Source organism: Argopecten irradians, chromosome 8 (assembly GCF_041381155.1).
Source record: "Argopecten irradians isolate NY chromosome 8, Ai_NY, whole genome shotgun sequence".
Taxonomy (NCBI): Eukaryota; Metazoa; Mollusca; class Bivalvia; order Pectinida; family Pectinidae; genus Argopecten; species Argopecten irradians.
In genome coordinates, this window is record NC_091141.1 from 22,987,191 (window position 1) to 23,009,874 (window position 22,684).

The 22,684-nt window shown below is 35.2% G+C and overlaps 1 protein-coding gene across 1 annotated transcript; it reads right to left on the reverse strand.

Moving 5' to 3' along the window:
* Positions 1-486: 486 nt before the first annotated feature.
* Positions 487-19,667, reverse strand: LOC138329712 (uncharacterized). Its single transcript, XM_069276979.1, has 15 exons — positions 19,595-19,667; positions 14,567-15,277; positions 13,327-13,496; positions 12,729-12,834; positions 12,092-12,192; positions 11,502-11,663; positions 8,317-8,410; positions 7,861-7,924; positions 7,155-7,306; positions 6,491-6,723; positions 5,512-5,569; positions 4,613-4,827; positions 3,847-3,937; positions 3,377-3,494; positions 487-2,157 (listed from the first exon to the last, which is right to left on the reverse strand). The coding sequence occupies exons 2-15, from the start codon at positions 15,150-15,152 to the stop codon at positions 1,959-1,961; spliced, it is 2,349 nt and encodes a 782-aa protein (XP_069133080.1). The 5' UTR covers positions 15,153-15,277; positions 19,595-19,667; the 3' UTR covers positions 487-1,958.
* Between the last annotated feature and the right edge of the window lie 3,017 nt (positions 19,668-22,684).

The following is a 22,684-nucleotide window of genomic DNA, read 5'->3' on the forward strand; positions in this document are numbered from 1 at the left end:
ATCATGATACCAAGAGCTTTTGAAAGTAGCTTTGGATTCCTTAGTCAGACGTATTACGGTATACACATTCACTTTCCATACCTTTTATCTGCGAGTTTCTTTCTATCAGTACATTTCTTTAGATTTATAAATCCTTGGTATTTGTACCTTAATGCTTTGTATATGTGCGTTTTATTGTATTGATGCATTAATTTGCATCTGTATAACTTTACACATGTGTATGTACATTACTTCACATATGTCGTGGTTATTTTCAATATACACATTGATTGCAATAATATATGCATATTATTTTGCATTTGTACATTTTATTCGATCTATATTTAGTTTATATTTATACAATGGACATTACTTTTTGTCTGCATGGTACTTTTTACTGCAAAGCAAATGTGGCTAGTGTGCCAGAGCTAGTGCAATATGTCAAGATTTAAAAAGGTCACGGTGTAAAAATGTTATTGTCAAAATCATTAAAAACAAAATAACAAATGAATTGCAAATAAAAATTTATTCACGAGTTTACATATAAATATTATTAAAAGTTATTATCATATCATTATATAATCGAGCCATTTTTATTTACAGTCACAACATTTTGTTTGAAAGACAATGTTTTTGATTATTATTATGCATTCAAAACAGAACAAAAAAGCAATATCTGCTTAAATAAAAACCTAGCATAGATACTTCAAACCAACTAATTTTAGCACAAGATAATTTTGTGTATTTTGTGGACAAATTTTCTTGATATGTCTTCTGATTGTCAAAATAAAAATTATGACATCAAAAAACCATGTGAAAATCAGTTGGCTTATGTTTTGCATTTTTGGATACATATTTTCAAGGTACTGTCATTAATTTCATTATAGATTTAACATTCATCGTGTAAAAACTTCAAACAGTAAAAAGATAGAAGTGGTCCAGGGGTTTTCAGTGGAAGAAAACAGCAAATAATACAAATAATTTTTTTTTGCTTTTGGTGGATACACAATCAGCACTTCATTCCATACAGATCATAGTACCAAGAACGGTTATTGGGACGAAATTAATTTTATTTAATAAGTTTTTCTTGAAGTAAAATAAGAAGCTAAAACTTTTCAATGGCGGTTATGATGTAAAGTAGGTAACGTTTGTAATTGAATAATACTAATTATTTGTCTGATGTTTTTGATAGGGAAAATATCATTTGTCAGTAGCACCTTTAATAAAATATCATCAAAATTTTATTATGAATAGAAGTATGTCATTTTTAAATATCAACATTTTCCATTAAATGGAGTGTGTTAAAAAGTGATCCTTGAGCATTTTATTCTATTTATCAATATGTAGACTAGCTGAAATGCTTCTTGGAGAAAGCTGTTTCTTTCACTAAATTATGCCATCAATAAAAATCTGGTCCCTAGTCAATTTTCAAGGGAGGCAAATGTAAAGGGATATAACTACAATAATTGACTATTCAGACATCAATATGTGTCTAAAATATAAAAAAAAAATGTATAAAATTTAATCAAAATAAAACATACAATTTGGTAGTTGTTTAACATGAGATTGTAATATTAGTTTAAGAATACAGATATATAAAACTAGACAAGTTGAACACAGATATTCACCAGTTCACTGTTTTTACCGGGTAAATAATAAACTAATGAGTATTTCTAAACTTTGTCTTCAGATCGGAAAGTGTGGTTTACGTACAAATATTGTTACACACCCCATGAAAATCTTATATGTACACTGACCTTCATCAGACTAACGACCAAGTAGCATAAGTATATATACAAATGAGCATCGATCTTCGACTTTTTAAAACACAACTCATCCGCTTTTACAACTTTGTCTACTTATATTCGCTGCCTGGTCATTTGTCAGTTGAAATGAAGGTGACAGTGTACACATTGTACAAGTCATGGAAACGTCATACATACAATATTCACTGGTTTTGTCATAATAAACAACATAAACTAATGTGGTTTGTTCACAAAGCGTAACATTATGTAACCTAGGATACGAAAAACTGGAATAAATACAAAGAGCATAACAAAATACTGCCAGAAGCTCCAACTGACATCAAAATATTCCAAGGCAAGATGTGAAGGCACTGAAGTGGTATTAAGGTTCCGGCATTCAACGAAGACCGATGTGTTTCGATTTTCAGAGCACCTGTTTGGTAAAAATCATAACAAGTTTTATTATACTGTAAACGTGTTCAGGATAGCGAGGCAAAATATGAAATCTCAGATAGCTTTTATGGCATCATACACAAACCTTTCAGCAACTGTGATAATTATTAAATGAATGAAGCTGTCGATATTGTGAGCAAAATACTACAGTGGATTCACTCTTTTCACAGGAAAACGTGAGTGAAAAGTTCAAACATAGGTACATTTTTATTCAATATAATTTTGACAAGTTCAGGATTGAGATGATGATACTTAATACAAACAAATATGTACCCCCATAAAACATAAGATAGCTAAGTTAATTCAGTACTTACAGTACTTTGATTGATTAATTACATGCATATAACATAATTTCTCTAACGCCTCCTTCAGTACTTACAGTACTTTGATTGCTGACTAATACCTCCTTCAGTACTTACAATACACGTAACATGAACATTGACTCAAAGACCCAAGTATCTAGTAATGACCCAGGGCCATGTACTTGCGTATAAGTGCGCACCCCAACCTATCACTTGTAAATTTATGAAATAAGTGCACACTATACGCGCAAAAATACGATGTAGTACTCACAGTATTTTTTATTCAATAATTACAGGTAGACCAATATCAAAAAGAATCTGACTAAAACTCTCCTTCAGTTCTTACAGTGCATTGATTGATTAATTACAGACAGACCAAAAATAATCCGACTAAAGCCTCCTTCAGTTTTTCAGGTAAACAAAAAACGAATCTAAATAGTGCCCCTTCAGAACCAACAGTACTTTGATTGACTAATTACAGACAGAACAAAATGAATATGACTTCAGTACATACAGTACATTGTTTGATTACTTACAGGCATATCAAAAGAATCTGAGTAAGGCCTCCTTCAATACTAACAGCATTTTGATTGCTTAATGACATGTAGATAAAAGAATCTGATGAATGCCTCATTTAGTACAAATGTACTTACAGTACTTTGATTAACTAATTACAGACAGCCATCTGATTAAAGCCCACTCCAGTACTTACAATATTTTGATTTTTTAAATGATATGACTAATGCCTCCTCAGTACTTCCACTACTTTGATAAAATGATTATAGGCAGATCAAAAAGAATATGCTACAAGTTGCAACAACTGGTCTGATATAATACTTACATACTTTATCGGTGGACCAAAAGAAAAAAAAACTCTCGGTCTGATACAGTACTTACATTATCGGTGGACCATTCTGGAACTCGATGATCAGAAGACAGTGGAATGAATAGTGAAGGAATGATATGTATTTCAGCCAGTCTAACCAGAAAGGAAGGTTTCTGGTAAACAGGCCACCTGAAGAATTAATGATTATAATCATCAAAAAATAAACAATATATAACATGTAAACATATTTCTAGCCTGACCAACAGTGTAGATGCAATTACACAGAAATAATATGAAAATAATATTAATTTTCTGTAAGAGATCAATGTCTCTGTCTTCATATTAGGTAAGGCTTGAGAGGGAGTGGCGATGCAGGGCAGGAAGAGATCAATATAGGTATGGAACATGCGGGTCAAGGCAAAGACAACACTATGTACCCCTCCAGCTTGTGGAACGCAATAAAAACACACACACAATAGATACCCACCCCATCTCCTTAATATATCAGGAGAAAATGTCACGAAAAGAAGGAGAGTCTTACCTAGTAACATGATAGACATTTCTATTAGGATTGATATGGTGATAGCTTGGCGCATTTCTTTACTGATAATCCCCAGGAATAAACCAATGCTCTGTCAACAAAGAAATAATTGCAATTAACATACCAGATTTGACCCAATAAACGTCCCTGTCCCTATAAGAAACCCCCACCCTTTCGGAGGCCTCCATTTTTACTTGCCTTTCAATTAAAATCTTTGCAGATTTATTTTGCCAATTGATAAATGACTTACACTGTGCAATGATTTTGTAAAAGTTTAGATCAAACTTTGTTCTATGAAGCGCCCTTCAATTTTTTTTTCATATGCCCTGGGCACTAATTTGGTCGAGTACAGTACATTACATAGCAGCCATCAGAAACTGAATAAAACTATATAAATACTCAAACTAAATACTAATATTTCACCAAATATATTCTGATTTATCTAAGAAACATTCAGTTGGGTTAATAGCTTTTAGTAATTTTAACTTGTTTCTTCACATGTAGTTAAAATGAGGGGCTGGGGAGCAGAGAAGTTAAGGTGTTTCGGCACATTAACGCTATTCCTCCACCTCTAGGTTGTCAGTTCGTAATCTACATGTGGCAGCTGCTAGGTATTGACCACAGGTCAGTGATTAATTTCTCAGTACACAAGAACTTTCCTCCATCTCCTAAACCTGGCATGTCCTCATAGTTTGAAAGAAGAACAAAACCAAACCCCAATATCATATAAATTTATATCTAACATTATGATGAAGAATTCACACACCTGACCAGCCAGAGAGTCTATGAACACTGTCCCAACAGTAGCAAAGAAAGCAACCGCACCATTAAGTCCGATGGTCCAGTAGGCTATCAACAGGAATAACAGCGGTTGGGCAAATATTAGCGGCAGCTCACTGGTCATCTTGGCTAGGTAATAGGCTGACAGTCGATACCATCCACCAGATCTTTCCTTGTGGATCACGACCTGCTCCATTGGGACTACAACAGAGGTCATGACCTTTAATAATTTAAAATGTTATAATATAATTGTAAACTCATTTTAGTTTTAAGTATTTAAGATATTCTATATGACAGTAAGGATGTCAGATTACTCAGGGGCGAGCTATGAAATGGTGACAGAATGCTTTAAAAGAATTTAGATTAGATAGGGAGAGTCAGAATATTTAGAATAGAGATTGCATGAAAAGGTTGCCAATATTCAATGTTCTGATAAGGTAGTGAGAGCAAAATACAATTTTTTACATGTATCTACTCAAGTGTCAAATTTGACAGGGGGGTCAGATTACTCAGAAGTCAGAAAAGACAGTATGTCAAAATTTTTAAGGATCACATTAGAATGAGTTTCAGAATATTCAGCAACCAAAATGCACAGAATACCAGAATACAAAAGGGACAGATATGCAAAGGTCAGAATAGACAGGGTGTTTATACTTAAGGTCAAATTAGATAGGTGTCATTACTAAATGTTAGATTAGTCAAATTTATAAACACGGTGTTGGATAAGAGTATACAGTAGGCAGGATGTATTAGGTACAGTGAAACAGTATATATAATAACAGAACTTCATATTAAATGAAACAGAATGTTTGAACATTTTCTAGTAACACTTTATAAATAACATAGAAATAACACATATGTAAGACATATAACAGGTAAACTTACATGAACTTGTGGCATCAAAGAATGGCATGAAACCCCAATGAATTGCAATGAAAAAGATCTAAAAAGCAAAATAAAGAAAATTTAAAAGTATGTGCGGACATGGGTTGATTTCCGTGTTAAATTCAATATGTTTGAGTTATTCAATTATTATCTTAAACAGGTGAAACCAATTACATAATAATAGTAATTAGATTTTATTTGTAATTTTTTATATGTACCGAGAATTTGAATTTCTTTGTTCCTTCTCTAACCTATAGGTCAGGGCTATGACTTTTGTTAAACTGATCTCTATTTTTAGCTATAATACGTCACTTGACATTATTTTGTATGTCCTTAATCTGCTTACCTAACCTTATTATTTCATTTGATTATTGTAACTCTTTACTAGTGACAATATTTGTAACTTTTTATTACAATAATCCCAGGTTAATACACTCAACAAAGCCATCCATTTTGACAGTAGTTCTGATATATAAGGCTCTTGACAGGCATGTTTCTCCCAATACATATATGAGTATGACATAACAGCGCCATCAGGTATCAGCACCATAGATATAACATATATCTCTCACAATGTGACCATGTAGAAGTTATTGAGGTTGTATAGCAACAGCATTGGCAGTAAATTACATTGAAAGTTTGAATACTTCATGATACTCATTGAGCTAATTTCAATATTTTTGAGACAATATGCTGTAAAAATATAACTTAATGTCTACTTTTTAAAAATTACATAATTATCTAAGCATATTCCATCCATTAACTCCCTTGTGGATAGGTATCTATTGTGAAGTCATTATTTTGTGAGCACAATTTACATAGTTTTCTCCAAAAAGTATTATGTTACGCTTGCAAACACATGACATCACAATCATAAACTACATGTACCAGCAAGGGTAGATAACTCTGTAATATGCAAATACAAAATATCTTTATAATATGACATCCTGAAAGGCCTTTAAATGACATTGATATTTACCGCTCCCATCCTGTCACGCAGTGTGTCCTCAGACCGGGGAAGCTGGAACCAAATGAGACAGAAAATAGCACAGATCAGAAGATTTTCCAGCAGCTTGAGCTTGTCAAGGATGCGAGGTTTGGACTGTTTGAAGGTACGAATCACAAGGTGTTTGTATTGTGTACAAAACGACGTGAGAAACTTGTCACCAGCTACGACATTCTCTTCTATCAGATGGGTTCCTACATCATATTCTGTAAAAAAATTAGTCAGTTATGATTGAGAAGCTTTTTCTGAAAAAACTTTTCAAAGATTGCAAAGTGAGGACTTGATACAATTAGGGCAGTTGTGAGGTGCTTGTGGGTGAATTTTTGACGTGAACTCTGGATTCACAAAGCATCATAAACCTGACATAAACAGTGTATGTATTATGTTCAAAGCTATTTCTAACTTAAGTTAAATGTTTTTTTTTAATATTTTTGTTTTAATTTTTTCCTTTTTTTAACATATTTACAAACACATGGGACTTACTTAACAAATATGGCATTTAAATGACATATGGATTGCATTACAATCATATAAAAAAAAGAACTAAACACTGAACACATAGCATGCTGAATCAGTATGAAAAAAAGTTAAACTTGAAAACATACAGACGTAACATAAACATGTACTCAATATTTACCTGCATTTTCAATTTCTTTTGAACAACATCTGTTCCAAAAAGGTCTTGACAGCGACTTAAAATTAAAACCCATTAACATGCTAGGTGATTCAGGGTCATCAATATATTGTTGTGCTTTCCCCTTTAATGCTTGTGGCCATTGATCTGACCTTCTGAAATGTTCAAGGACATAAAACATATAGATGTCTCAATTACATGACATACAAAATCACAATTATAAGACATAAATATCAGTTTATTGAAGTTCAACCCATACCCAACCAGCTAGATAATTCATGAACAAAAACATATACATATGATATTTCATAATTTACCATTTTCATAACCATTGTGCTTTAACAATTCAAGCTTATGATTCATAATGCAAACTGAACACAAATCCTTAATTGTGGGTCAGAGCCAAAATCTATACAAACTCTGTTCCCCTTTACCAGAGGATGTTTCTAGCCAAATTTTTGTTTTCAATCTATTCAGAACTCTATAGTGTAGCGATTTAAAGGATTTACCTCTATTTCCCCTATTGATGAGCCCCGCCCCTCCTGCTCCGGGAGGTCAGAGACAAAATTTATACAAACTCTGTTCCCTCTCCCCCGAATGGATGTTTCTGACTAAATTTGGTTTCAATCTATGCAGAACTCTATGAATAGTACATTTGTAGTAATATCTAAAGGATTTTCCATATTGGGCCCAGTGTGGTGCGACGTACCTTAGATCTTTGCAAGACTCAATTATTTGTTGTTGAACAATTTCACTGTTCTTCATTTTATCCACTGAAAATGATATATAAAGATTAAATGGTAATTAAAATCATACTAATTATTAAATGATGAAGAATGCCAAATTACAACTATTATTTAAATTTTAATAAAATGTAAATTTAATATATGTAATTATGTTCTTAAAATATTTAAAAAAATCCCTGGCTGTATCATTTCACCTTAAAGACTGGTTTGATTTTTTCCCCTCTAGTTGCATTGGATCATGATGAGATTTCATTTTACTACCTTTTATATTCAGTTTGTGAAATTTGCATGAAAAAAAGATTCTCTTTTTTGCTATCTTTGCATGTCATTGGTTACTTTGGCAATGAATTCCATAATCTATCATTATGCTGAACATATAAAGTATAGGATGTTATAATAATATTATACAAAATGCTTACAAATAAAGTCTGCTGGATTAAAGCCTGGTTGAATAGGAAGGTGGATGCTGCGGAAATACTGGATAACATCAGCTGTGAGTCCATAGTAGGCAGTCTGGTGGGAAATAATAAATAATAGCGTCTTCAGTTACTATAAGAATTTATATACAAGGCAGGTCAAAGCTGGTAATACGGACAGAAAAGGGAATGGATTACCATGATAATTTTCCATATTAACTAAAAACGCAGACTCCGAAAAACTTCAAAATAATCCAGACTGTTTAGGATTGGAATGAAGGTGTCTGGATTACTGAGGGTTCACTGTATGTAAAGAGTCAAGTGAGTAGGTGTAGGTTCAGGTTAGTGTTTACTGAAATCAATTTGGCAGCTAGCTGTCTGTCCAAAGAATTTTGTATCTACATCACTGAAGAGCTGCAAAGAATCAACACAATGTGTACTTATCAAATGTTATACACCTTAACCTCCTCTGGCCAACAGAACTTGAAGCCTAAAGAGAAGGGCTATATTAGAATGGTAGACATTTGAAATCATTTGCTGATCACCAAAGCCCACAGATGGAGGTACACATATTACCCATTTTTAAATATCAAACATGTTTATCATTCACATGCCAAAGTGTGAAGTCTAATGATTAGACAAAGTATTTAACTTATCTCACCAAGCCCAAATGTGGAGGGATAATTGTAAAAATTCCAGACACCTTTACCACAGAGCCACCTAACTCACACTACTCACCTGTCCCTGAGACACCTTTGCCACAGAACCACCTAACTCGCACTACTCACCTGTCCCTGAGACACCTTTGCCACAGAGCCACCTAACTCGCACTACTCACCTGTCCCTGAGACACCTTTGCCACAGAGCCACCTAACTCGCACTACTCACCTGTCCCTGAGACACCTTTGCCACAGAGCCACCTAACTCGCACTACTCACCTGTCCCTGAGACACCTTTACCACAGAGCAGAGCCACCTAACTCGCACTACTACCTGTCCCTGAGACACCTTTACCACTGAGCCACCTAACTCACACTACTCACCTGTCCCTGAGACACCTTTACCACCGAGCCACCTAACTCGCACTAAAAACCTGTCCCTAGACACCTTTACCACAGAGCCACCTAACTCGCACTACTCACCTGTCCCTGAGAAACCTTTACCACAGAGCCACCTAACTCGCACTACTAACCTGTCCCTGAGACACCTTTACCACAGAGCCACCTCACTCGCACTACTCACCTGTCCCTGAGAAACCTTTACTACAGAGCCACCTAACTCACACTAATCATCTGTCCCTGAGACACCTTTACCACAGAAGCCACCTAACTCACACTTCTCACCTGTCCCTGAGACACCTTTACCACAGAGCCACTAACTCGCACTACTCACCTGTCCCTGAGACTACTACAAGCACCTACCTGTCCCTAGACACCTTCCCTGAGACACCTTTACTACAGAGCCACCAACTCACACTACTACACCTGTCCCTGAGACACCTTTACAGAGCCACCTAACTTGCACTACTCACCTGTCCCTGAGACACCTTTACCACATAGCCACCTAACTCGCACTACTCACCTGTCCCTGAGACACCTTTACCACAGAGCCACCTAACTCGCACTACTCACCTGTCCCTGAGACACCTTTACCACAGAGCCACCTAACTCGCACTACTCACCTGTCCCTGAGACACCTTTACCACAGAGCCACCTAACTCGCACTACTCACCTGTCCCTGAGACACCTTTACCACAGAGCCACCTAACTCACACTACTCACCTGTCCCTGAGACACCTTTACCACAGAGCCACCTAACTTCGCACTACTCACCTGTCCCTGAGACACCTTTACCACAGAGCCACCTAACTCGCACTACTCACCTGTCCCTGAGAGACACCTTTCTACAGAGCCACGTAGCCACCTAACTGCACTACTCACCTGTCCCTGAGACACCTTTACCACAGAGCCACCTAACTCGCACTACTCACCTGTCCCTGAGACACCTTTACCACAGAGCCACCTAACTCGCACTACTCACCTGTCCCTGAGACACCTTTACCACCGAGCCACCTAACTCGCACTACTCACCTGTCCCTGAGACACCTTTACCACAGAGCCACCTAACTCACACTACTCACCTGTCCCTGAGACACCTTTACCACAGAGCCACCTAACTCACACTACTCACCTGTCCCTGAGACACCTTTACTACAGAGCCACCTAACTCGCACTACTCACCTGTCCCTGAGACACCTTTACCACAGAGCCACCTTACTCACACTACTCACCTGTCCCTGAGACACCTTTACCACAGAGCCACCTAACTCGCACTACTCACCTGTCCCTGAGACACCTTTACCACAGAGCCACCTAACTCGCACTACTCACCTGTCCCTGAGAAACCTTTCTACAGAGCCACCTAACTCACACTACTCATCTGTCCCTGAGACACCTTTACCACAGAGCCACCTAACTCGCACTTCTCACCTGTCCCTAAGACACCTTTACCACTGAGCCACCTAACTCGCACTACTCACCTGTCCCTGAGAAACCTTTACTACAGAGCCACCTAACTCACACTACTCATCTGTCCCTGAGACACCTTTACCACAGAGCCACCTAACTCACACTACTCACCTGTCCCTGAGACACCTTTACTACAGAGCCACCTAACTCACACTACTCACCTGTCCCTGAGACACCTTTACCACAGAGCCACCTAACTCGCACTACTCACCTGTCCCTGAGACACCTTTACCACAGAGCCACCTAACTCGCACTACTCACCTGTCCCTGAGACACCTTTACTACAGAACCACCTAACTCGCACTACTCACCTGTCCCTGAGACACCTTTGCCACAGAACCACCTAACTCGCACTACTCACCTGTCCCTGAGACACCTTTACCACAGAGCCACCTAACTCGCACTACTCACCTGTCCCTGAGACACCTTTACCACAGAGCCACCTAACTCGCACTACTCACCTGTCCCTGAGACACCTTTACCACAGAGCCACCTAACTCGCACTACTCACCTGTCCCTGAGACACCTTTACCACAGAGCCACCTAACTCGCACTACTCACCTGTCCCTGAGACACCTTTACCACAGAGCCACCTAACTCACACTACTCACCTGTCCCTGAGACACCTTTACCACAGAGCCACCTAACTCACACTACTCACCTGTCCCTGAGACAGAAGTAGAAGATCATCAAATAGGTAGAACAGTGATGTAGAGGGTTGGTGTATGGTTGACACGACTATTTTCTTGTGAGATATTGCATAGTCCTTAATACTTTTCATCAGACCTGCAGCACTACTGGAATCCAGGCCTGTTGTCGGCTCCTGGTAATAAACATCTACTTTTTTACTGCAACTGCCATGATACAATGATGCAAAACTGTTCTTATTTCATATATTAATTCTGCATTGGAATAAATATGGTATATGGAATTTCAATGAAGAACAAAGATCAACCATAAAAGCTCTTCCATTTTTATAACCAGTTTTCCACAAAACTGGCCAAACATCAGATAAATCTCAACATTTTCATTAATGGGACAATAAGTAAAACAATATGTACTGGCTAAAACTTAACAACTAACTATTTCAGTTTTGTTATTTCTTTTTCAAATATTTTAAGAGCATCTTAAACTTATTCAGAGGCTAGGAAGACCCCAGTATCAGTCACCAATGACGAAATGGAACAAGATTGATCTGAGACCAGGAAATACCTTTTCCCATCCCCAGGCAGGTTACAATCAAAAACTTACATCCAGTAGTATGAGCCATGGGTTGGTTAGGAGCTCACAAGCAATACTGGCCCGCTTCCTCTCGCCCCCTGACAGTCCTGGCATCATAGGTCCTCCCATCACTGTAAAATGGGTCACCATGTACAAATACCAATTTCTGAGTCCCACATTAAATTTGACCAACAAGTAACCCAAGTGTAAAAAAATTCCAAAAATAAACCGACAAAAAAACAAGAGGTCCAAAGGGCCTTAATGGTCATGTGACAACCCAAGCAACAGTCTTAGAAAATTAATTAGATATGATGTCATGGTGACCATGTTGGATTTGTGAACAGCCCAAAAATAACAACAGTTTGTAAAGACCATATTAGAATAATTTCAGGCAAATTTCAGCTAAATCGCAATGGTAGAACTTCAGAAGAAGATCAAAATGTGTTTTCAAGATGGTGGCTGTGGTGGCCATCTTGTATATCCAATCAACCGGAAAAATAAACACTTGGTCATGACCATTTCAAGGTCATTTTAGAAGCAAATGTAAGGTTATAATTATTTTTTCATATAAAAGAAATTCTAAATCACTTGAAAACCCTAATTAAGTATGAAGTATAATACATTAAGTGTAGTGTTCTTTATCAATACAATCACATATTGTACCTACGTGTGTCTAGACATCTACTCAGCTCCAACGAGCTAACAATGTCATCAAGGCGGGACATTTTCTGGTCATGTGACAAGGTGTCAGGAAGTCGAATGGAGGCAGCAAACTACAAATAAACCAGTCCAACCTTAACCCACTTAAGACAAACTCTGATAGCACAAAAACATGTTTTATATGAAATCTAATCTCCTGCAAATTGCATACAAAATCCTTGTATTAATTATTAATCATTCATTTAGTATGAATCAGTTACGAATTCTGAGACCCCTGGGTACTTTTTGTGTTGTTTTAAACCAACATAATGCGAAATGCCAAAACCAGAGTTGGCGAATCATGGCCTAGTAGGCAAGTTATGATAATTTATCACTATCGTGTGTTGACACACATGTACTGCAATTATTCACATACATGTAGATAATACACATACAAAGGATGAAGATGAAAACTTCCAATAAGATAATATAGTGTATCCCTGTCCAAAGTGTCACTTTGTTTCATTTATGTGTTTGGTGTACAAATATTCACTCATTTACGAACGGATTTGAAGGGTCCCCAGGAATTCATAATAATCAGGTTGGACTCTAGATCGTACACTTACTTGAAGGGTTTCCCGGAGTGTAAGACTAGGGAAAAAAATGTCTTCCTGTAGAACATAGCTGATTTTCCGTCTTATTTTCTTTGAAATGTGCATTCCATTTAAGGAAATCTCACCGTCAGTCACAGGCAACCGGCCAGATAGGACATTTAGAAGGGTAGTTTTCCCAGCTCCTACAAAACAACATGATTTTTACAAAGTTAGTTGACTGAAGCAAGTAAACGGAATTCCAATAAAAATTACACATATCTTAACTGTATTATTGCCAAAAAGTTTCATTGAAATCTATCCAGTAGTTTAGGAGGAATAACTGTATGATTATTTTGTAACAAAATGATTTGTAAAGATGCTCCGCCGTTGACAGAGCATGATCGATACTCATCATTTGAACAAAAATTGACGTTTAATGGTGTAAACAATTATCTAATTAAAACAAAAATACATATAAAATAATTTATTTTGTGTTTGGTGCATGCACAATCAGTACTTAATTCCATATCGGGCATAGTTCCATTGATTTTTTGGGGACGCAATTAATCATTTGTAATACTTTTATTTTGAATTACAATAAGACGCTCAAACTGTTCAATGGTGTTATTGGTGTAAAGTAAGTAACTTTCGTAAATGAAGATAGATACTAATTTGCTTGCTCCTGTTTTTGATAGAGAAATAATATCATTCGTTGGCATGGAGCATCTTTAACTCTGAAAAATGTATCTAGTTTGTTCTTCAATGTTTTACACATATCAATCTACACGGTACATACGGATTATTGTAACAAAGATTTGTTGAATTCCCTCCAGTATTTCAGGAGTAGTAGTTGGAGGTTGTGTCAACAGATGAACAGACAGATGCATATATGCTACGTACATCAATAATCCAATAATGTAATATAAAATAATTCCTTTGAGCAGCTTGGAATATATATTTAGCCTACTCTACTGACCATTTCTGATATTGTATGAATATAAACATACATATATAAATATAATATAAACAGGTGATAATAAATATAAAAATAATATTTTAAAATTATCTTCCTATGCATTTCTTTGATTCATTAATTTTTCATTTATTTATTCTACATGTACATGTATTCTAAAAGTTACCAAAGAAAATCCACGTTTGAATGACAGCAATAAACTGAAATTGGAAATAATATTAATTTCCAATCGGATGAATCTGGAAGTCATTCTTAACCAAAACTTCCTGAATTCTAAACAGCATGATTATATATACTCACCACTAGGTCCCATAATAGCAAGGAGTTTTCCTTCTTCACACATCCCACAAACATCTTGTAAAATAGGCGTGTCCCCCATGCATACAGTCACACCCTTAAATATCAGACCCCCAGGGGAGGGGTCAGGGGTCATAACCTCTATAGTTAACCCTTTTGACCCCTTCTCAGGGCTGAAAGTCACTTTTGACCCCACATCTGAAGATTTTAATGCTGAAGTCACTTTCACACTATCTGTTGGATCTGAATTAGGTGATTTGATATGAGTTTTTGGTTCATTCTCTATTGGATCACTGTTGACCTCTACTTGACCTTCTGAATCAGGATCACTGTTGACCTCTATCTGACCTTCTGAATCAGCATCCTGTGCAATAGGAGTACTTAGATCTTTTATGTTACAAATGACCTCTATATGACTATCAGTGTTCCTGGTCTCACTGTCAACATCCGAACTCTGGTCACAAATGACCTCTAAATGACCTTCATCAGCTTGCTGAGAGAGGTCAGAGGTGCTAGCTTCTTGACTCTCCATTATATCTTCAACAGAAGGGTCAAGGTCACTGGTATTGACCTCTGGTTGACCTTCCATGCTAATGGCAGACGTCAGCAGTCTTCCGGGCCACCACTGTCTATAGAGTATCAACTGGTGACCGTCACATGGTATCAGACGGTCATGACCTTTGATCTTTGCAGCCTTATTAACTCATCTGGAAACTATAATAACAGTAAATTTGCATAAATCTGCATGATGTCCCGGTCTGTACACATATGTAAGTACATGTTGTAGGCTAGCTTGCATACAATTAAGCGGCTATATGAATTAAGTTATGGAATGTTTAACATGTATATCTACCTGCATGATTCCCACTTTGTGACACCAAATAATTTTGATAATCTTATTATCCTAATCCCAGGTATCTACAGTCAGGGCAATATTAGGAATTGTGTCTCCCTCCTATAGCTACATGAATATTTATCTATATATTTGTATGCTGATATTTTTTAATTTTAACCCCCCCCCCCCCCCCCCCCAGATCTTAGCTTTTAGTACATGAACCATGCATTCTATCAAAACCTAAATCATATAATTTGCAAATTCATCATACATGTAGATAGATTATAATAAAAAACTTCAAACAATTTGAATTAATAAAGAAAATTCTGTGTCTGTTATTTAGGCTTTATACATAGTAGGCCTACATTGTTTGTATATTTCACCTGTTTGATGGGGAAAAAAGCAGATGGAAGTATTTGGAATGAAATTTCCCCAAAAGTTCCACTCCAAAGAGAAAATGTGGAAAATGAAATGTGGAGAATACAAGCTGAGAAAAATATGGTAAAATGTAGAGTACTAGGTACAGGCAAAATGTATACATACCTCTTTAACAGCCAGGCTACTTTATATAATACAGCTATATGTGTTTAACATAAAGTGTACATTTTAACACTGACCCAAAGATCTGATGTTTGCCCAAGTTTACAGTGAATAATATATACCACAAACACCCTGAGGATATGTTTAGTGGTCAAACATTTTACGATTTGTTTATCCTTGTCCACGCTACATTAATCCTGTGGTCAGAAGCCAAGGTCAAGAGTGTAACTTGGAGCAATATGTGAAACTATTTAATAAAGCTTTAACAAGACTTGCAAAACATGTTCTAATGCTAAATTACACATTGCTAAATTACTTATTTTATATAATACATTTGTACGGTAGCTAGGGTTTCATAGCAGTTTTGGATAAATAAACATGAACATGTTTCTGTAATAACAGGAACACAAAGAAAAATAAGTCTAGCATTATTATATTAATGTAAATCTATATTTAGTGTAAGACTATAATGATTTTTGTAGTTTTCAGGGACTGAACATCAATAATTGTGGCTGCAGAAAAAAAATGAATTAATTAAGGTGGAGATCAAGGAATGCAAGATATATAAACCAGCAATTTTAAATATATGCATGAGCCCAAATAGAGTGTAGAAATTATAATGAAAGTAACAATAATGATCACACATCCTGTAGCGCTTTCGCCATGTCATAAATCCTCTTCAGCATTAATATATATAATAGTGTACGTGTGCGACATTGATATAATGAGATGTAGAATTCCCCAACCAAATAATTCAATAAAATTTAGAAGTGTCCAATTCCATTTCAGAAATACATACATGTATACACATATCTCAGGATTGTTTTAACAAGATCATATATCATGTAGATACAATGTATTACATTTTTGTACATATGACCAAAAGAGTTTTATTGGCATTTATAGCAAGCCAACATGACATTTATTCAAAGAGCAAAGTCGATCCTTACTTTAACTGCATATATATAAGACATCTTGATTGAAATATAAGATAACTTATATAGTATATGAGCTAGATACATGTATCTCAAATAATATATAAGATATCCTATTTAATATATAAGATATCTTATATAATATATGAGATATATCATATGTTTTCTTTAATTAATCATATATAAGATATCTTATATCGTATATAAGATATCTCGTTTAAGTTATATATATAAGATATCTTATATAATTGAAATCTCATTGCTCTATAAGATATCTTATAAAGGAACGAGATTTCAACAAAGGCCCAGAAATGAAGTCTCCCTACCCGGAAGTCATAGAGAGCTGTAAAGTATACTACTACTCATTCAGCCAGACTCTTGTTTGCTACGCATGCTACGCCAGTATCAAGCGTTTGGTTGAACTAGACAAAAGTATGCATGTGTAGATAGGTCACCATTATAGCCGATATATTTATTGTCGCCATGTTCGAATTGACAACTAGAGTGATGAGAATTAATTGCTTCTGTGTTTTCAATACACTGTTTAATACAACCAAACAGCAGTTGATTCTCCCTTTCAGTGCCGTCTCCGTCAATGCGAACGATTCTAAAATGTGTCCCGAAGTGCTCCGAATGATGCTCAAGGGAGAAATTAGTTTCTGGTTTTAAATGCTATGAAATCTCATTCTATATAAGATATCTTATATAGCAACGAGATTTCAATTATATGAGATATCTTATATATTAATTAAGATATCTTATATACAATATCAGATATCTTATATAGAAAATTAAATAAGATATCTTAAATGCTATATGAGATATCTTATATACATATATAAGATATCTTATTTAATTTTTATAAGAAAGATATCTTTTATACTATATAAGATATCTTATATAATTATATTATTAGTTATATAGTCAGTTACTGACCCCCTATAAAGGCATAGAGGGTCAGTAAGATTTATAGGGGGCGAGGGTGTAGCCCGAGCCTCCTATACTTCTTACTGACCCTCTATGCCTTTATAGGGGGTCAGTAACTGACTATATAACGAATTTATCGCATCGAGGACCATTTATTTGTTTCATTAGATCTCTGTTTCCTATTTCTTTTCTCAAGAATCTGAAATCAAACCTGAATCATGCTGGTGAAGTATAAAAACAATCGCCGCTTTTAAAATATTTAGCCTAGAATAGGCCTACATATTTATTTATATATTTCTTTCCGGAATCTGCAAATAACTGTTTAAGGAACATGAAGAACAATACTGAATAATTCACAAATCAACAATAATTCGACATTCCTAGTGCACAGTAGGCCTAGGCCTACCTCAATGCGACATCAGACTGGTTGAATATTGAAAGCATCACAAACAAAAGTGACACAAACATCCATCCAACATTTATAGCGCAGACTCTATGATCATCTCTGCATTCTCGCTGAGACATCCACTTAAAGTAATGCCGATAAATCAATCGTAGAGTGAGTGTTAATAGATCTATAGATATGAACCCCTACATTTGTTTATGATCCCAGTCAAGAAAACGCTTGAATTCTTAAGTTTGACTTTCTCCGCGTCATCAACTTTCAAACTGGCGTAGGGGAAGCAACTCGTATTTAAAAAATGCATTTCATTTAATTTGAAGTATTAAAACGATTTTAGATTAATTTTACATAAAAAACAATAAGTAAAATATATTTTTACGGTAATGTAATGGTATATTTAGTTGAAAAGAATGTGTTAAAATTTTGAAGCGAGGGCGACAGCCGCCATATTGCACCATAATGAAATTTACTGACCCCCTATAAAGTGTTAGGGGGTCACCACGTGACGGCCCCCTAACCAATCATTTGGGGACATTTCTGTCCGAGGTGCGATAAAAGATCTTATATAATATATGAGATATTTGATATACTTTATGATATATCTTATATGTTATATAAGATATCTTATATTTTATACTTTATAAAATATCTTATATACTTTATAAGATATCTTATACATTTTATAAGATATCTAATATAGATAAAAGATATCTCATATCTATATAAGATATCTTATATAATTATATATCTTACATATTCGATTAAATACAGGATAGACCTGTCTCCTTCAATAAATTTTAAATTGGCTTGCCATAGACTATAGTCAACATTTTATTTTTCTTTGTCTTTTTTTCAAACTTTAAAAAAGGACAGTATAAGTCTATGTGTATTTAACTGTGATAGTGTACATCTAGAAGTCAGTTATTCAACTGATATTACTGGTGGCCACAATAAATGAAAAAGAAAGAACATTGCACATGTATACACTGCATATGCTATATACATGTATATACAATAAACACATAACAGGTACAAATGTATAGACAGAGAGCAACACGAACAATGCATGTACATGTACACTATGTACATTTACATTGTGTGTCCAATAACTACATATGTATACTGTTTAATTGGGCATTCAGATTGACAATCACCTGTGAATTAATTACATGCACCATATGCATCTTGACACATGGATATCCGCATGCTACCAAATACATTATCATTGTAGGTTTAGCAGTGTTTAGCAGGTCAACTTGACATGTTCGTTACATCGGTATTTAAATCAAACTGACCAACACCTCATATGTGTATATACTTAACATTGTGCAATATTAAATTTGCGGTGAGATAAAGAGGATGTGACGTCACTTTAAACATCGTTTACTTACCTGGATCTTTGATCAGTGGCCTACCTGTCGACTACTACAGTACACATGACGTATCCGTACACATGCACTTTCACACACTTCCGCTTTCAGACTCGGAAAGTAATTACGAGTTGCCTCCCTTCGTACACAAGATTTAGTTCTATGGAAAATCATCATCGATATTCCAGGGGTTCCGATCACTTACGATCCCCTGGAATATCGAGGATGATGGAAAAATGAAATATTACATTCTATTCATATTTTAGTTAGTTTAGTTCCATAATTAGTTCCATAATAATTGCAACATGATCGTGCACAATTAAGCGTTAAGTTAATTCTGACTTACACACACCATACAACAAATATATGTATAATACATACATCATAAGATGTCTTTATATTTTAAACATTATACCACAATTCTATTCATTCATTTTGAAAACAGTTGAAAAAGAAAATGCTAAAGCAATTGTAATTGGGAAAAAATCTATGTACGGACCGGGGCTTTGTTCCCGTCAAAAGTTTCTGATTAAATTGTTAAATTATAAAATATGTATATTTAATACATATATATCCCTGATATCAACTTAGATTGAATTACACAGATGCCATCCGACCATCCGAAAAATCAGAAACACATTATATACAATAATATACTGAAATGCTAAAGCAATTGTAATTGGGAAAAAAATCTATGTACGGACCGGGGCTTTGTTCCCGTCAAAAGTTTGTGTGATTAAATTGTTAAATTATAAAATATATATCCCTGATACAACTTAGATGCACAGATGTCATCCGAAAAATCAGAAACACATTATATGCAATAATATACTGAAATGCTAAAGCAATTGTAATTGGGGGGAAAATCTATGTACGGACCGGGGCTTTGTTCCCGTCAAAAGTTTCTGATTAAATTGTTAAATTACAAAATATATATCCCTGATACAACTTAGATGCACAGATGCCATCCGAAAAATCAGAAACACATTATATACAATAATATACTGGAATGCTAAAGCAATTGTAATTGGGGGGGAAATCTATGGACCGGGGCTTTGTTCCCGTCAAAAGTTTGTGATTAAACTGTTAAATTACAAATATATATATCCCTGATACAACTTAGATGCACAGATGCCATCCGAAAAATCAGAAACATATTATATACAATGCATAAATTAAATTTAAAATAAATCAAATTTGAAAATTTGAAAAAATTTGGTCATTTTTGATACATTATTTTATAGAGCGCATTCTCGAAAAAGAAAACTGCAGTTGAAAGTGTTTATGTACAAATTTACAATTTTTTAACAATTTGTTACAGATCTGCGATTTTTTTTAAATTGGTGAAAAAAGACAAATTTTTCAAATTCGTCAAATATTTGCATAATTCGGATGATTATCATGACAACTAGAGCTGTAATAATATCAAACTACAGCAATATTGATGAATGATGTACAATTACCTTAACATTTTAATTAGTTAAAAACATTGATGGATTTTGATGTCAATTAAATCACTTATAGTACTTTGATGGGGTTAGTGATCTGTAGAAATAACACTGGAAATACAAAATATTTGATAGAACGGACGAAATTATGGCATTTTAGATATTTTACTGTCATGCAATTATAATTTGTGAAATTCATGCATACACGTATTTGCACAAACTCTTATCATTTCCTTTCCAAAAGAACTTGACTATTTTTTGGATTAAGTTAATGAGGAAATTAACTTACTTTTATCAAATTTTATTTTAAACCGATTCCACCCTAGCTCTACCAATCAATACATACATGTATATGTTATCCGCTACACCTGTTTATTTTTTGACAGAAACGAGTATTTTTCAGTTTCTTGTGTTAACGATGTTTTAAAGAATCTATCTGTTCGTGGCTTAAAAATAGAAATCACAGCCTCTTTTACTCCAAAAAGAGTTATCGCCCTTCCAACGCTATGAAGTACAGCCAGAGTTTATTAATTTTGAGGTAGATCTAATACATAATTACCTCTCTTCGAAAGGCTATCACTCATTGTATTTGTTAATTATCGCTTTATTGAAACACACTGTTTTCTTTATGTACAGAATTAAGCCCTTTACTTATCTAAGCATGATTGAATTAATATGTGTTATGATAACGTACGCTGTGTTTTATATATGCCATTTTTAATTATGTGAAAACATTTTCAAATAACGACATAGTATTTTCCGTCTAGTGGCATAAATGTCGATATAATAATAATATATAAAAAACAAAAAAACAAAACAAAAAAATGACAAAGCTATAGGCATCCTCGATACTCCAGGGGTTCCGATCGCTTACGATCTCTACACCCCTGGACTATCTCATAGTGAAATTGAAGGCAGCTCAGTGGAAAGCATTTGACCAATCACAGGCTAACAAAGATTTCCTTTGAAGACTACAGAGAGAGCGACGCCTAACATCAAAGCCGCACAGTCAACCACAGTGTACCGTTATACGGCTCTTTTAATGTACATCAAAGGATTAAATTACCTGTTCTATTCTGTTGCCTCCAGTTTTACTATGAGATAGTCCAGGGGGTGTAGAGATCGTTAGTGATCAGAACCCCTGGAATTTCGAGGATGAGCTATAGGTGAACGCATCGAAATTCAGACAGCCATACAGAATCTGACTTTCGGTTTTAATTTCAGAACGGAAATGGAAAGTGACCTCATAGCAACATTAAAAGGAGGAAGAAGAGAAACAGAAATATCCATGACTAGCGTTTCCCGTACGGTTTTTATGGGAGAATCCGGGAACTAAATTTCTGTTGTAACCTAGCTAGAACCCATTTTTACCAATATATCAGATAAACTACATGTATGTTGAAAAAAATCTGATAGGCAACGCTAGACATGACATAATGTTTCAAAAGTGTTTTGTTTTACTACATCTCTAACATTGTTGGAGTAAGCTGCAAATTGTAGAATCATGCATAGGCGTGTTTTGTGTATTTTCCGTGAAAAAACGACACTAACAGCCAATACTATAGAATATTCTTTTGGAGTCGAGACATCGAAAAGACTCACATTAATAAACCATAGGTTTTTGGAGTTGTATATCGGAGAATATCGGAGTACCAATAGTAAA